The sequence below is a fragment of the Tympanuchus pallidicinctus genome, unplaced genomic scaffold (assembly GCF_026119805.1).
Source record: "Tympanuchus pallidicinctus isolate F22 unplaced genomic scaffold, pur_lepc_1.0 scaffold2, whole genome shotgun sequence".
NCBI lineage: Eukaryota > Metazoa > Chordata > Aves > Galliformes > Phasianidae > Tympanuchus > Tympanuchus pallidicinctus.
The window spans coordinates 23,991,719-24,009,646 of NW_026294721.1; the positions used below are offsets into that span (position 1 = coordinate 23,991,719).

At 34.7% G+C, this 17,928-nt stretch overlaps 1 protein-coding gene across 9 annotated transcripts in view; it reads right to left on the reverse strand.

Annotated features, from left to right (window-relative positions):
- Window positions 1-17,928, reverse strand: part of FRYL (FRY like transcription coactivator) — a 156,500-nt gene that overhangs the window by 31,436 nt on the left and 107,136 nt on the right. For all 9 annotated transcript variants that reach the window (XR_008206483.1, XM_052681908.1, XM_052681909.1 and 6 more), the window contains 15 exons: window positions 17,654-17,822; window positions 16,189-16,448; window positions 14,954-15,094; window positions 13,111-13,279; window positions 11,954-12,038; window positions 10,340-10,452; window positions 9,265-9,415; window positions 8,804-8,907; window positions 7,924-8,109; window positions 6,060-6,261; window positions 5,073-5,194; window positions 4,399-4,589; window positions 3,650-3,744; window positions 1,165-1,772; window positions 419-516 (listed from right to left, as the gene is read on the reverse strand). Coding sequence is in view for 8 of the 9 variants with exons in the window: in XM_052681908.1 (XP_052537868.1) it covers window positions 419-516; window positions 1,165-1,772; window positions 3,650-3,744; window positions 4,399-4,589; window positions 5,073-5,194; window positions 6,060-6,261; window positions 7,924-8,109; window positions 8,804-8,907; window positions 9,265-9,415; window positions 10,340-10,452; window positions 11,954-12,038; window positions 13,111-13,279; window positions 14,954-15,094; window positions 16,189-16,448; window positions 17,654-17,822 (2,694 nt within the window). In the remaining variant the exon portion in view is untranslated. The remainder of the gene's footprint in view (window positions 1-418; window positions 517-1,164; window positions 1,773-3,649; window positions 3,745-4,398; window positions 4,590-5,072; window positions 5,195-6,059; window positions 6,262-7,923; window positions 8,110-8,803; window positions 8,908-9,264; window positions 9,416-10,339; window positions 10,453-11,953; window positions 12,039-13,110; window positions 13,280-14,953; window positions 15,095-16,188; window positions 16,449-17,653; window positions 17,823-17,928) is intronic.

A 17,928-nucleotide genomic window follows, 5' to 3' on the forward strand; every position in this document is an offset into this window, starting at 1 on the left:
TCACAAATATGAAAGATAAGATTCTCTTATCATCCGTAAGTTAGGAAGTGTGCATAAGAATTGAGTTAGTTTAAATATTACTAAATTTAATAAATTTAAATGTAATATCATAATATTACAACCAGCAAAATCAAACAAGAAAAAGTATATGCTATCATTGCTAACATGCAATTTCTTTCTTTACCTACAAAGTTTATAGAAAAAGCAAAATGTATATTTTTTTTTTCAGTGACAAAAGAAAACTCAGGGCTTATTCAGACCAACCAGACCGGATCACATTTTTGAAATCAAACATTTCATAGTTAGTTATCTCTTTATAACTCATAGAATCACATAAATAAATTATACGAAGGAGTGAAAAAATACTGAACCAGTGCTGGTAATAATAGTAAATTCCAGCAAGCTTTATTTTACATACCTTTGCTATCCTGTCAGCTGTTTCCTTGCAGAACTGAGTTGGATTATCAAAATGTTGGATCAAATGAGGAAGTAGGCACAAGATGTTCAGGGGAAATCCTAAACACATACATAAACACAGTTATATGAGCCCTAATAATTTTAACATAATTTAATGTGAACTGTGTGTGTATGTATGTGTATCTTTCCGCTATTTAAGCACTCTTAGAGTATGATATACCTACATTCACAAACATATATATATTACATATAAACATGTATTATTATATCTTATACATCGTATATGTATAGACACTGTATTCATGCATGATATGTGTGTGTAAGGTAAACAGATGAAACTAAAATCATCACTGGATCAATTAAGCAAAGCTGTCAAGAAACTCAGCAGCTTAACACAATAAGGAAAATTATTTATAAAATCTGCAAATGTTGGACATAGTATTACAGAGCTTTTTAGAACAAGATTACAAAGAGTAATACATAAACTCTTCAGACTTATTTGTCAGCAAGTTTGAAGTGTAATTTATATGTCAATACATAAAGTTTTTGTGCAGTTTTTTTGGCACATAACGACTGTCAGTAATGTATTCCCACTTATTAGCACTGCACTATCAACAGCTACAAAAAACATTTGATTGAAGGGAGTTCCTTTCAAGACAAATGCATTACCTCTAACGATTTTGATTATACTTCACTTGATTAGAAAAACCATCACATTTTCATTACAAATACATTTACTAATGATACCTGCTAGCTGAGAAGGATCCACCAAAGCATGCCTGGAAATTGTGATGAGTTTACTGAGGAGGTGAACTGTCATTTCTTGTGTGGATGCTGAAGTAAAGCCTTTTAGGAAAAGCTGCTGAAGGCCTGGGAAGTTATTCCATTTCAGTTTATTCTGCACCTTTTCTATCTTTTCCCGACTCTCCGATTTATCCAGAGGCAAGTGAATAAGAAGTTTGTTCAGCAGCTTGAGAGCCAAAAGGTATTCGTACTCATAGTCTGACTCTAGCAATGAAGTTGCAATCCAAAATATGGTGGCCATCAGATTGACAGGATCAGTAGTTGGCTGCACATCATACATCCCTCCCTCCCTCAGGGAGGAAAGGCTTCTAGTCCTGGCCAAACTTCCACCATGATTTATCCTTCCATCCATTATATCCAGTGTGTTGCTCCGTCGACGGTCACCTCTCCTCTCACTGATCAAATTCAGTCTCAAAGAATTACTTCTTGTATTGTTGTAGTATCCCAAACAACTGCCACTGTTAATGGGACTTGTGCTTAGATTTATCTGTCCAGTGCTTTTCCTATTAGCTGCATACTTGTTCCCCATTACAGAATCATGGTATGAGGTTCTAAAATAAAAATCATTATAACGTTATTCAATGCAAAATGCAGCAATGTCCTTTAGAAAAAGGAAAAAAAAATAAAATCTGACACTAATCACAAAGATAGACAACTCGGTGAGCATTACTACAGTATGTGGAAATACATGGAAAACTATCACAGTATATGAAAATACTCTATTGAGAATATTTCTCTATGTATTATAATATCCTTGCAGCATAACAATAAGACTTTAGCACTCCATTATCTTTTTTACAACGTATATTCATTACAATCACCTAATGCCCTAATAGTTACACAGCAACTCAGTAAAAGAAGGAAAAAAGCATGTAAAAGATGATTTTGAATTGAAGATCTAGCATTCTAACTTATCTTAATCGATGTGATAAAGGTAGAGAAATAAGTGAATTAATAAATATATAATTTTTGCTTATCTTATTTTTCTCTTCTAAAAAAATCAACTACTTCTAGTTGTCACTCATAAAATACTTAGAAATGAAAGAAATTCTTAGAAATGTGAACATTTTCAGAAACCTTTTGTATGCAATCAAACAAAAGAAAATGTACGTTCAGCAATTTTCTTCAATTATGATAAAAGTTATTGAGCTAACCACTCAAACTGGAATGAGACACAGAAAGAAAGGGCTCAGACTGTTCAGACTTCTCTCACACATGGACAAAAAATCTAAGGCCTAAGAAAAAACAGCATTTTCTACTGCTGAAGAAATTTCTCCTATAGTAAGATTAGAAAGTGGTTTGAGAGCCCTGAGGAGAAGGATTTGAGTGTCAGTTGACGAAAGATTCAACACGAGCCATTAATGTGCACTTGCAGCCCAGAAGGCCAACCATATCCTGGGTTGCATCAAGAGAAATGTGACCAGCAGGTGGAAGGAGGTGATTCTGCCCCTCTACTGTGCCCTCGTGAGACCCCACCAGATCCAGTTCTGACATCTCAACACAAGAAGGACATTAAGCTGTTGGAGTGTGTCCAGACAAGGGCCACAAAGATGATCAGAAGGCAGGAGCACCTCCACTATGAAGACAGGCTGAGAGAGTTGGGGCTTTTCAGTCCAGAGAAAAGAGGGCTCTGGGGGATCTTATAGCAACCTTCCAGTACCTGAAGGGAGCCTACAGGAAAGCCGGGGAGGGACTTGTTATAAGGGCAGGTAACAACAGGATGGGGGAAATGGTTTTAAACTGGAAGAGGATAGATTTAGACTAGATATTAGGAAGACATTATTTTCTATTAGGGTGGTGAGACACAGGAACAGGTTGCTCAGAGAGGCTGTGAATGCCCCCTTCCCTGGAAGCATTCAAGGCCAGACTGGATGAGGCTCTGAGCAACCTGGTCTAGGTCCCCTGCCTATAGCAGAGGGGTTGGAACTAGATGATCTTAGAAGTCCCACCCAACCCAAACCATTCTACAACCCTATGATTGAAATAGAAGTATATATTGCAGCAAGATTTTATATCTGTAAACTTTAAATTACTTCTTAAATATTACACAAATGGGGAAAAATATGATCTCATGAAATTATATTATTTAATCAAGTTTATTACGGCTTGATAAAGTCCTGAATGTATTCACAGTGCCCCTTTTGAGAAATTTCAGAAGAAATGACAGAACAAATTAAATGGAAGTTTTTGAACCAAGAGGCTAATTTGGAATGGTAGCAGATATCTACTTCAGCAAATCTAGGCTCTTATGGGTTTTGCTTGGGGGAGAATGCTGAAAACATCAGAAAAGAAGAAGCAATTTTGCTAGTGAGATATCACTACTCTGCAAAGATGATAACTAATTATTTCATTACATAAGTAGCAGAGATCTTAAATAATTCAAATGTATAAAAACGTAGAATATAGCTTGACTAGTGAAAGAACTTACTGAGAAAGAGCAGAAAGCAGATCATAATGCTTCATGGTTTCAGCCAACGTATCAATAGCAGATTCTAAAGTCAGAAGCAGTTCTATGACAAAACCCTGGGGAAAGCCACAGGTCATTATAAATTATGCAGTACGTTGAAAGGGAAATCACAACTATTGAGTAGCAATATGAAATCAGCTTCAATAACTAGATTATTCTTATGCTTCAGTTAGAAGATGACCTTGAAGAGAAAGGTCAAGCTGGCTACAGTTTTAAGACGGGGAAAAAAGTCAAATGACAAGCCCTTCAATGCATTCCTAAAATTTCAAAAAATTCATTCAGATTTACACTGTTCTTAAGTGTGGTCTTACCCTTGGTTACTTAGATTCTCATTTTGCAATATTGAAAGCTTAGACTGAATTCTTTAGACATGACACCAAGTTGGTGTTTTTAACACTTTACCTGAGTTCTTATAAAGAAAACAAAATTATCTTTCATATGGCTGATCTCAGGAATCTTTTACTATGAAAGATTCTGCATTTGTAAGAAACAGATGCATCAAACTCTTGTAAAGTTCACTTTACATAGCGAATCTCATTTTATTAGGTGAAAATTCAGAAAATGTAATGACTAGAACTGCTTTGATATACAAAGTATCTTCAAAAACAGAAGTAACCAAATCCAAAACTTTTAAATTTGGCCATCATTAAAATAATAGACAAGGATATCAGTTTTCTAATAAAATTAGGGGGTAAAAAAAAATCGAATACCTGAGCTTCTTCTCCTGCATCTCCAACAGTTTCTACCAATCTGGAGAGAACATCAGAAAGTGTAGATGCAGTAAGAGGCTGCTTCAGAGCCCTGAAGATCTGAAAGGATCTCCCAGCATAGTGTCGAGAGGAACACGAAAGAGCAGTCTGCAAAGCAACTTCACTTAGACAGTGTTCCAACTGAAATCCTCCTACACAAGAAAATAAATACTTAGATATCACAGTGCTTCATTAAAAAATCCCACAAACATACCTGATTTTAATAAACAGTATAACGGTCGAAGTCATCCTTAACTACAAAATATTCCCATCTCCTACAATTTTTCTCAAGGAATACTCACTTGAAAAAATCTTTGCAGGCATATGAACGTGTTTTTCACAATATTTAACACTTGAGAGATTTGCTGATAATAAAACACTTATGATTTGAATGTCACGTCTGCAATCAACTAGTAAGATCTTTATCTCATTCCTAGAATATTATATTCAAATCCGATTCAACAGAAGTATGAACTGAAATGTGTGATGCACAAGAAAAATCAGTATTTTTTAGAAGCAGGAAGCTATCATAAAGTCATTTCATAGAGTATCTGTAAACTTACTGGCACTGAAAAAACATCATGCAGTTTGCAGACTTAAACATGCTATCATATTTTGACTGTTTTCTAGCTTACCTGAGCTAGACTGTTTAAATATAGATACCACATGCTTTAAAAATACAGTTAACTGTTCAGCACTCTTTATATTAGGGTTCTTAGCCGAAACATCTTCATGATTCCAAAGTGGCCCTCTTTTCCTAAAACCATAAAAACAGAGCAAACATGACAGAATGAAAATCACAGCCTTTGTCACTAATGTTAAATGTTATTTTTGCCTTACGTAACTGCAAAATAATCTACTGCCTATCACATAAATGAAGCCACTTAGAATTGCAGTCACAAATCATAGAACTTCGACAACAGCTTAATATTGCTACAATAATACACAGAAAAGTAAGAAACAGGGAAAAGCAATGTATCAATTCTAAGTAAGCAGTGTAAATCTGCAGAGATGCTCTCCATTAGCTGATATTTAGTGACCTAACAACAAGCTGGTTACAGCTACCACCATAATACTGTTAAAACCACATTCTTCACATTCTTTCTTATCTTTTTCTTCTCAGCAATAAACCACACTATTGTGATTTCAGGGCTATGAAAATCTCATAACTTTTGATTAAGTAAATAGAATTTCCAACTTACACAATCTTGAAAGCTTTATGTATCCTATTATATAAACTGAAGAAGTGTTGCTTCTTTTTTTTTTTTTTTTTTTTTTAAACAGATGTTCTTTGCCACTAATTCCTCTTCCCTCCCCCCCCAATTCCCATCTTTTTTCTGTAAGTCAATCCATAGCCTTTTCCCACAAATCTTGCAGCTTCCTAATCATTTTTTTGTATTTTTTCATCAGGATGGAAGAGATTATGTGGAAAGCAATGATAATGAACCTATGTAGAACATGGTGAAAGACTTTTAAACACTCAGGATGAGGAAATTCTTTCAAATAGTTGGAGATTTAGGGTTGTTTATAAACCGCACCATATAAAAACTCTTCCCGGGTTAAACTCAATATTCTTACTGATACAGCATTTTTCTTAGCAAAAATGAAAACTAAAATCTTACCTTGAGGTAATGAATTCTATGAGAGTTTTTACTTTTTCATCCTGCTCTACTGAAATGTCAACCTCATTGAGGATGGTGGTGTGCATATGAGACATGGCAGCACTCGTATTTCCTAAACTGATGCTAGAAGAGGTAGAACTTGAACTAAGCCCTGAGTCAGTCATTGGGGAGGGCTGGTAATCAGGTATAAAATCATGAACACCTGTTGAAATAAAAAGGAAACCATTATGAGCTCAACAGTTCAATACTAAATAAATAAAAAGAAAAATTAGCCCTATAAAAATTAGTAAATTAACAAATATAATGAGAATAATTTCATGGATGCAATAATTTCAAATGAAATCAAACAAACTTTCAAAGCCTTAGAATGAGTTGACCCTTAATAAGGAACAGTTAGATTCCTCCTTTTGAATCACTGGACGCCATTTGATTTTTGTACTGGTGATATAGTGAAACAACAGCTCAACAGTCTCTGAAGCATCTCATCATAGAGTAAAGAAAGTTGAGACAAGTGATCCAAACTGCTTAAAAATAACATGCAGATAATTTATTTATTTTTTTTGCTAAAAGTCAGTCCCACTGTAACTGACAGCACTTTAAAATCAGCAAACACTAAGTTTTAACTAGTGAATCAATTCTAAGTAGAGCCTTTCTGGCTGCACAGCTTCTGAAGTTAGGTTAACACAGTGGCTGCTCTCCATGAAAAGAATCATGAGGCCATGAAAGAGAAACGCACAGTTTCTTCACATTATGTCTACAATGACAAGCTGCTAGGAGAAAGCAAACAGATAAAAGACAAGAGTCATGAATCTCTGGCTGTAACAATTGTACATGAACTTGAAACCCAATGACAAACACCAAAAAATAAATAAACAAAAAATCAATCTACTGAGCTACAGGGCTCAGTACCTGTTTCAAAGAAAAGTTCAAATCAACTTGCTTGATCTTGTGCTAGGTATACATACATGTAAAGATCTTATTTTAATCCCCAGATGGAAATATTTGATACTGATCATACTGCAGATCCCCATTAGATATTTTTGTTCAGTAGCCATAGCATAGTATTGTGTCACGTTTAGAAAGTTCTGCTCAAAACTGCAAAGATTAGGAACAGAATGATTACATGGGTGCATCAGTAAAGTTCTGTGAATAGGTTTACATAAAATAATTCATTGATTACACCCACTTTTTAATTCCTCATAACCATGAATTATCAGATGCAGAAAACATGCATATTTTTGGTCAAAAACAAAACCAATTCTGATTTCAGGATGGAGCTGACAGATTTTATAGCAACGTGCTGCCACCTACTGAATTCCTATGAATTACTCTTTTCACTTTTCTTTAGAAAATACCTTAGGCTCACACCTATTACATTCACGGTTACACAAAAAAAAAAAAATTAGAATTTATTGCATAATTATGATATTGTGATGTTTAGGCAGACCTCACAAGAATATTCTGCTAGGTTACTAAACAATGACAAAAAAACCTAAGTCCAAAATTCAAAGTTTTTATGCGCAAGTAAGAGATACATTTTCCTGTTGTTTTTTTTTTTTATTTTAGAAGCATCTTAAAAACTGTGCTATTACAGATCCAAAGCATAGAATTTCCTCTTTTTTTTTTTTCCATTATTAATTAATTGCTCAACTGAGCTCTCAGCTCTGACAACGGGGCACAAAGTGCAAATGTACTTTGTACTTACAGTACTCATTTGGTCTTAAAATATTTTTTAGCCAGCTAGGTAGAGCTGAAATAAAATGTAGTTTACTAGCAAGGGCTCTGAAAAGTAGTTAAGTATAAGAGATCTTGATAATGCCTAGAAGTAAACTTCCCATGTCATTTTAACAAGTCTAAAGCATACCTGTAAAAGTATAATCTAAGTGTGTAGTTTGCTTGACAGTGAGCATCCTGGACTCATTGAACTCTCTGTTTCTGAGCAGGACAGAAGCAACAGATTGGACATTACTGCCAGATCCCATCACTATCAGCAGATGCAAAAGCAGTCGTTTACAATGCTCATACACTTCAGGGTGACAGTGGTCAAAACCTATCACAGATTTTTTAAAAAAAAAAAAAAGTAAAGTTTTATTAAATGCAGAGAGCACATTTAATTCAATTATTATAATAGCAGTTTTTAATTGTTATATCTTATCAGAAAATCACATAATGAAATAAATAACGGCACACATGGTTACTGCTAGATACAAAAGCTATTTCTTCCATCCTTAGATGTTTTTTCAGTGTTCAAATACAAAAGCAAAGCATGTAGTTTAACAAAGATAAAGATATCCCCATTTCTTACACAGCAGTCAGAAATTAGTATGTTCTCTGTATGAAAATTGCAACAAAGACAAACGGAAAGAAAACATAAGCAGAATTTCACTTTGTCTTCTACATGAAGACAGAGGGAAAAGAGGTACAACAAATTGCTTTTGAACTCTAGCAATTCCTCTTAATTATATTCATTTTAACCAAGTTGAAAGGTATTCAGGTGAAATATTTTTCAAAAGGAAAAGGAATGCCATTTTTATTTTTGAAAGTAAGTTTTCAAATAGGCCATCACAGGTATATAAATAGTGCAGATTTTTAGCAATACAGCAGTCCTTCCCATGTTTTGTGTTAAAGCTCTGTCTGTAAATATGAATATACTAATGAAATTTAAATACAATGATAAATACTACTTTAAATGGACAAAAGAACATCTATGTACTTAGGAAGTATTTCTAGAAGAATGTTGGTACCTATAAAAATGGCATGAAGCAAAAGATGCAAGTAACCTCCCCATTCCACCTTCACGCTGTGGTCAACTATCAAGTCAGTCAAAAGGATCACTGCTATGTTGCATCTAAAAACAAAAATAAATCTGTTAGCAGAACATAACATGCAACTTTTATGTACAGATGCAAAGAGCTTAAAATGCTTCTGAACAGTATTCTCTCAAGTCTAGTTATAAACATCCACAAACTTGCGGGTTAACTTAAGGGGAATATGTATGCTCACAATGAAGATAAACTCCACTTCCCCAAAATAAAAGGCTTAAAAAGGCTTAAAGATCTCAAACAGATGTGCAAAATCACAGAAAATAATTGTACAATCTTTATCTGTTATCTTTAAATCTGTTTAAATTCCTATATTTGTACAACACAAATTGAAAAGTAATGAATTGCCACCAGCAAGCATTTACAACTGTCAGAACAATTACCTGTGCAGAGACATGCCCGGAGAAGTTGTTTCAGGCAAATAATCCACTAAGGGTGACCAGCAACCTCCATTGGGTGGAAAAGGAAGAGGCTCTCCTTGATTGTGCTCCATCACCTTCAACCGCCAGTTTGAATACAGAGGCATTGAATCACCTAACACAACAGATGAAAAAACAAACCATAAAAATAAAAACAAACACCCTCAATATGTGTAATTTTTTATTCTGCAAGTCTTCTAAAGATTGTTATACAATATAGAAATTGTCAGTTTCTGTTTTACAGTCTTCTGAACATTTTTAAATTCTTGACAAACTGAGGCCTCTATGCAGCAGTTGAACACAGGCAATAATAATTAAGGTGAGTTTGGTACAAGAGCAGAGACAGTTAATAAGCCCCTGTTAAAGAAATGCCTTTAGAAAGTAGAAGGGAGTTTTAGAAAAGACTGACTTTTATCCTTGCACCTGCACCTCAGAAAAAAACAGGACACAAATCAGAATAAATCAATTAATTAAAGCAAGCCTGAAAATTAATTAGAATACACTGCAAGATTTTTCTTCCCTGCTACACTTTGCTTTGATAAGCATTCTTGACAAGCATGTTCTTTTTTAAACAAGTACTGCTGCTGTTTAGAAGGAATAATCACTTCTAATTATATGTCTTTGTTTTTTCTTTTTAACTTATTTTCTATCATCTTTTTCCTCATTCATTTAATTTTCCACCTGCAAATCTCTTTTCTATTTCTTCAGCCTAACGTTCTACCTTTCGTGCTGATGAGGCAAAGAAATGGAATGAAACTGCTTCACTTGCAATGATGTTTACAACTCATTCTGGATTTACAAGGCAAGGAAAGAAGGCAAGTTAATCTCCCTTATGCATAGTACTGCAATCAAATATGTGCAAGATCTCAACAGCAGAACAAAGACTGGAGAGTGTAAAATAATAATTAATAATAATAATTTAAAATAAGTTCATGCAAAAACCTCTTTATCACTACCTCCTTATGTTCCAAAATCTTCAGCAAAAGCATTAATTTTTGAAAATTTTACACACAGAAATATTTATAAATTAAAATATTACTTTTTTCCTCTTCATATGATCCTCCAGAGCTGCTGCTGTAGCGAGATTCTAGTCTGTGGTGCTGACGGTTTAAGTTACTGTTCAACCCGCTGTAAATGTCCAGATGTGCATAACTGCAGGAACAAATAAAGAGACATTAGTAATTGACATTCTGTTGTAAAAACCAATTAGGGTCTCTGTTTTTCAATAAAACTGTGATGCAAAAATGTTTCATCTCACAAGGACAATTATACAATACGATATAAAGCATCTCAGCTGTGTAGGACTTCCTGCAGCAATGCTACATAAGAGTATTTGAGGAGGGAATCCAGTACAAATCGATTTGATAAATCATTTCCATTAGGATTTAAAATATTAACGCGTTGCCATTAGACATTCTTCTCACTAATGATGAAATGATTCTTTGATCTTCATTAATCTGATAAACGAGAAGAAGTCAGAGAAACTGAAGTGCTAAATGCATGATTTCCAAGCTCTTTTGACACAGCTTCTATAACTCCTTCCTCCTCCCCAGCCCAAGATATACACACTATATCATATCAAAAAGCATTTACTCTAGAGAGACTTTAGACAACACTATAACATGCCAAAATTTCCACAGACTTTCAAACATGTCATCGTTACTCTACAAGCTTCTTCAGCTCAATCCTGAAAAGTAGCCAAATACTTATCTGTGCCTGGGTAGGACAAATTCTGAATGACACCTCAGATTTCATAATCTTTAATGATTTGTTTTAATTGAAGTATGAAGCATGTATCTGCCAATACATTTACCAATCTAATTATATTGGTATCATCATCCTGGAGAAGAAAATTGTTCAAATGCGAAATTACATTGCTATAATTAGAGAAATACAATTACTATTGTATTTGCTGCAGAAATATTTCTAAGGCTTGGAAACAAGACATTACAAAATAACCTGCATTACAGCTACATTACTCTACAGTAATGGCCTGTGCACACATTTTTATGTACACATATTCTCTAATGCTAATCAAGGAATCCTTGCTCCTCTTTCACTGTAAGCTAGCTCACATTTGACACACAATGAAAGCATGCCCACAACAGCTTTGAGTGAGCATCCCAACTAATTTCTCATCAGCTCTTTGCTTTCCACTCCATTCACAACAGTACTGCTATTTGGGAAGTTCCTCCAAAAGATGACTCTAGAGAATCTCAAAAATTAGGGAGGGAGGCATCCTCCTATTGCTACACATAGACATTAACATGTGCATGGGAAAATAAACTGCCAACATTTGGATATCTCTGATTTCTTGTGAGCTAGGGAACCGATATCAGAATTTGTTACATTAATAAATGGGTTGTTTTGCCTTCAACATATTCATACACACATACAGTATAATTTCTCTTGGGTAAGCATATAAGTGATAAACAACTTATTCAGACACTTAGATACAGCAGTGCAAAGCCTGACCATTAATCCCAAATAGTATTCCAGTTTTTTTGCTTAAAATCAAATTGTACTCACTTACTTCAACATGTATTTCCTGCAGCACAGACCTATCAAAGCCATTGAGACACAAGTATTTATAGAAGCTACCAGGAATTCTTCTGTATTTTAATTATTAACTGATCTCTGAGGAGATACTTACTTCTCTTCAATGCTGTCTTTCATATGTTTACTGTCAGGGTTGCCATCTGTGGGAGCTACCATTGTATTGCTACTAGAGGTGGTACCTGTGAATTAGGGACAAAGACACTGGTAACTGAATAAAAAAGCAAAGCAGACTTAAGCTATATACAACAAGCCTTATTTACTTGTCCATTCCAAGATTCCTAAACAGGCACATGCTATAGCAACAGGCACAAATACAAACCAAGCAGAAGTGATTGCTTTCTCATAGGAGAAAAAAAAATGTTGTGTAGACTAAAAGATTCTGAACTGCCACAGTAATCTCACTAACTGGAAAAAAACGAACAAACAACAAAAAAAATAATTCCAGGAATCTCTAAGTCTTCAGAGTAAATGAAGTAGAAAGGCTTGTTTTTGAAGCAGGACCTAGATATCTCCTTTCTTTCCTTTATTCTATTCATCTGTAAAATGCAGTTGGATTTTGGTATGCAGTTCATTCAAAACACAAACAGATTAGGGATTAAAACCTAACAGTGTTCAATGAAGCTTATATCAATCTCTTTTTAAGAGAAACTATCAACCATCACACTTACCTGATCATAATTGCAAAAAAATTTTCACCTTCTTCTCCCTACTTTCTTACAATGAACACTTAAGCATAAGTGCTCCATACTACTTTTAATACATTTTAAACACTTTCATGAACAAAGCATTCTGCTTCAGAGCATTGACAGCTCTGTAGCAGAAAAGCTAAATCCTTGCTTAGATACTCCCATCCAAGTCTTATGTGGCTCTCTTTGAAAGATGCTTCACCAAAAACATGATTTAAAGTTGTATTTAAAGATGTAAACTGTCCTCGTTGTTTAGCTGAACAGACATAAAAGTGATATGCTGAGGGTAAACAGCACAAGATCTGAATGCAGACAAAGTCTAACATAAATACCAATACAATCCTGTTTCTTGTGAGTCTTTCAGATGCTCTTTACTAAGAACTCTGGATAATCTAAAACCTGCCAATCTGCCAATCAAACAGAAATTCTATCATATTATAGCTAAAACAAATAGACCACTGTACTCCTACTAAATATTTACAGATGAACTCCAGTATTTTAAGTGATTAATAGAAACATGTTTGTCACTGCCAGCAATAATAGATTAAGTTCAATAAATTCTCACCTGAAGTGACAGAAGGGATTTTATAGCTGGAAGTAATGCGGTAATATGGTGGATTATCCATATGGGTGACTCCTGAACTGACAGGATCTGTAAGCTGAAGTTCACTCACCAGCTCTTCCAATAGTTGCATTGTTTTATCTCTACCCAAATAAACAATAACTTTCTTTACCTGCCATCAAATAAAAAAAGTACATGTACATAAAATAGTAATACACACAAATACAATTCTTACCACAGTGATTTAGGAAAGAAAAAAAAAAATTTGATCATCTCAACTCATTAGAAACACTACCTATAGTGCCAGTGAGAATACCTGCAACTGATTCTAGTTCTAAAAGCAAACAAAAACACTTTCCACAGACACTTTCCATCAGCAAGAATCAGAAACATCATAAAAATTAATCTTAGTTCAATAACCATTGTTTAAGAAACATAGTAGCTTTTTCTAACAAAGGTTTTAGCAACATCTAAGATTAAGATTTGGACAATGGCTCTAAGAAATGGTAAGTAAAATGCTAAGTAATTTAGGATATTTGACTCATGAAATTACTTTGTCTCCTGGTTCAAACTATATTGGAAAGATCTGGGCCTTCACTGCTAGATTTTCTGATTTGCAATAAAAACAAATGCCACCCAATGAACTTAAAATGACCTTTGTAAGAACACAATACTGTAAGTCCTATATATTCTCAGACACGCACACATACATACAAGAATACATACTTATCACAGATACCTCTTTCTTTCTTTGTTTACTTCATATCTACTGTTTTGGACTGTTAGCAAAACCAATTGCAATTCTCTGATGAAAATAACAGTTATGGAGCCACCTTATTTCCTCCTAGAGAACAGAAACTATCTGTGGCTGTTGATTTACATATTATGATGGAAAGAAATTAATCAGTGCATATATGGAATGAAATCAATCTAAAACTAGCAATCAATCAAGTTTCTTTTTTTTAGTACAAGGGAACAAAAACGCAAAAACAGGTGTTCAAGAAATCTTTTCCTTTTTAAAAAATTTACTTACCAAATAATGTCTATGGTCCACCTAGGACACCCTGAATTTTGACAGTTCATAACTGATAGATGGCTTTGTTTCAGACTTATCACCAAGTAAATTGCAGTACATTACTTCTACTTTCATAAACAGAAAACTACCAGCATCAGAGAAATTATTTCCTCAAAATCTTTTGTTTCATATTACGAATACTTGAATCATTCATCTTCAGTGGCATGCTTCTTTAATTTCAAAAGTTCTACAGGCTTTCAGCATACCATATATTTATTACACTGAAAAGCATTCCTTGCCTCGTCATTGAAATAGCAAAATATTTCCTTTGCCAGGGACAGCTAGTGTCCACTTAATCCTATAAGCCTATTTCTAGAATTAGTACACTAATCACAGAAAGGTTGAAGTTGGCAAGAGACCTCTGCAGGTCCTGCTGCTCAAGAAGAGTCACCCAGAGCAGGCCGCCCAGGAGCACAGTCCAGACAGCTTACAGGGATCTCCCAGATTCCATCACTTCTGCGGGCAACCTGTGCCAATGCTCAGTCTTTACCTTCAAAGCACTGATGCTGAAAGGGAACGTCCTGTTTTTCAATTTGTGCCCTCACTGGCACTGTGGCACAACCAAAGAGAGTCTGGCTCTTTGCTTTGTACCTTCCCTTCAGGTTTATACTTTGCCAACTATTACTTTGCACTTGATTTATTCACAGTGTACACTGGTCATAAAACATGGAGTGATACTATTACACTATATCTTTTGCTTGGTGATCTTTACTGCTAGTGTTAATTTCTAAAACACCAGTGACAATAAGGAGACTCATACAATGTACTTACATAAGGCAAAAGGCTGGGTTCACTGTTAACGCCACAGATACTGATCAGGAAGTGCAGAATTATTTTCAGATTCTTTGGCCAGCTGTCTGCCAAAGTAGTCCAGACATTTTCAATCTCAGACCAAGCCACTTCATCACCATACTGGAAAACAAAGTAAATATCTTTCCTGAAAACTCCAGCAGAATTTTTTTTTCAAGACTGCCAAAAAAAAAAATCATCAGTGTCTTCATATATTTACAACTCCATTTTCATTCAAGATAAATAAATTTTTCAGATGGAAGGTATAGAGTTGCAGCCAGATTCAACTAGAAAATCTGACTGGGTCTCTTTACCAGACTTTTACAAGACAGAACATCCCTCCTGTATATCCCATCAGACCATATCTTACTAGTTTTATGCTTTCATTGCTTTTTTTTTTACTGCTTTAATAAAAATTAAAAACTAAAATAAGTTTTGTTATTTATATACAGTAACTATATTATTTTACAAGAGCTGCTCCAAAAGTAATGCCTACTCTTTTATTATGTTGGTCTTTGACATTAGGAGTGGGTGTTGATGGAATGGCAAAGGAGGCTGAACTTCCCCACCCATATTCCATTACATTTTGTTGCTGCGTGATGGATGGCAACGGAGGGACAGTCTGACAAAATGGCATCTGACATGGAAGTGCATATGTAGCAAAGGTATGTCACCAAATTTCCCCACGTGGAAAAAAAATGGCACACATTGACATTCATCAACACTTGCTGAACATTCATGGAGTGCATGTGAGTATGACGAGGCAGTAAGTGGTGCGTTTCAGAAGTGGCAACAGAGGGTCACTTCCACTGGTGCAGGTTTTGACAAGCATGCTATGCAGGCTCTTGTTTATTGCTGGTGAAAATGCATAGCTAATGGTGGCTCCTATATTGAAAAATATTGTTTTGTAGCTAAGAATTTGCTCTATCAAGCAGATTTACTTCCAAAATCCCATTTTGAGATCACACGTACAGAGTGGACTAGGTATTATCTATTAAAACAGACATCTATCTAGAAAAACAGTTATATGTAACTGCTATATGCAATAGCTACTGAACTATTTCTATTACATATTTCTTATAACAACTCAAAACTGTAATTTGTGTATTCACAAGTAAGCAGACTAATATGAGCAGTAACACTTGGAAGTCTGTAACACAGTATTTCTGAACAGTATTCTCCCTAAACACAACAGCTGGAATACCAATTGGTTTTACCTTTGCAGTCATATACATAAGGTTGTTCAGGACCATGGCTGTAGCCTGCGGTGATCCCCAGCCTTCTCCTCGTAGCCAGCGCCTACTGTTTACCATTATTTCTCTATCCTTCAAAGAATCTTCTTCATCTTCATCTTGCCGCCGAATGGTTGGCAAAGGCTTCAAGTCCACCAGCTCAATATTGTTCATCCATGGCAGCAGATAATGCAGCATCACCTGTCTCCCAGCCGGGTGAGCCGTTTGGATTCTCTGACTTACTTCTGTGATTCACAGATTACATACATAGATAAATTGTGGATCATGAATTGGAATTACTTTGCCAATAACAATCACTACTATGAATCCAGTACATCACACTAGCATAAAAAAACACCAATACTGACATAACTTTGTTTTACTGACTAGTGCTACTTCATAACCACCATCTATTCTTCAGTAGAGCTAGTTGAAGACTCTTCTGACAAACAGCATGGTTGAAGAAGCTGAATTGCTGTATGCATACACACACATAGATTTGCATGCACAAACAAGAAAGTGTATACTAGGTTCTGATAGTTTTCTTAATTGCTGAAAGTTCTGAAAAGTAAGCTTAACATTCTCTTTCTCTACTTTATGCTTGTTTCACTTACCAACTCTTGCAAAATACAAGCTAGTTTTATTCTATTAGTAGCTTTTCATTGAAAATGGTAAACAAAATCCAATCTCTATGCACCAGTTTCACTTCTATGGAAAGGAAAGCACAAGTAATGCTTTCCAGGATAAAACTGAGTCCTGATGAAAAAAGTATGCATTGCACATTACATGGTTAAAAACATGGCAAACCAGACTGATGAGCAGAGTTTCAGCACTGCTCCTTTCCTATATAAACAGTGAGAACAAACCAATTCAAGTCACCAAGGGGAAAAAATACACTATAATATATCATATGGTGTTTAGTAAGTGTTAAAAACTATTGCCTAGAAAAAAAAATTCCTCTAATTGAGGAGATAGCTGAAAACCTAAAGCATGTACAAATGTGCCAACTTGGCAAAAAAGCACTTTAAAACTTTTCTCACATTTGCATTTGCTCTTTTTTTTTAATTTATACAAGAAGTTATTATACAAGAGGTTATTATTCTGCAGCTATTTAAGATGCTACAGAATATTATTTTTAAGTAATCTACAGTAAACAACAATACTTGAAAGAATAACAGAAGAATAATTTTGAAAGTCATTTGGAAATTATTTTATTAATACATGATTTCTCTTTAGTATATTAGAAAGTCAGCAAAATATCTTTTGATTCATTGTTTCCTCTTTAATATATTACAAATAGAAATGAAAATTTTTACTCAATAAATTCAATTTTCTCCACTTACTATGAAGACAGTCTCTTGTGTTCCTTATTTTAGTGAATTATGAACTATACATTTTCTAAAAGGTTTCAGACCTGATGATCTTTATATTCATTTATTTTAAATCATACCTGAGAAGATGGCAAGTGTTAGCTCAGGATAAGTCCTTGCCAATTCTTCTGATAGTTGATAGTATGACACAGAATACAGATGTGGTAAAGGAGAAGGCTGACCCAAAACTCCATCTGTCCTCTGAACTTCCAGTTTGTGAGCATAACGGAACATCTTTGGTTCCAAGATCTACAACAGCAACATTCATGATTTGAAGCTCTGTACAGTTATATTAGAAGTTTTTATTTAAAAATCACCTTTAAAATTTATGCATCTACTCCCATTTAATGGCTCG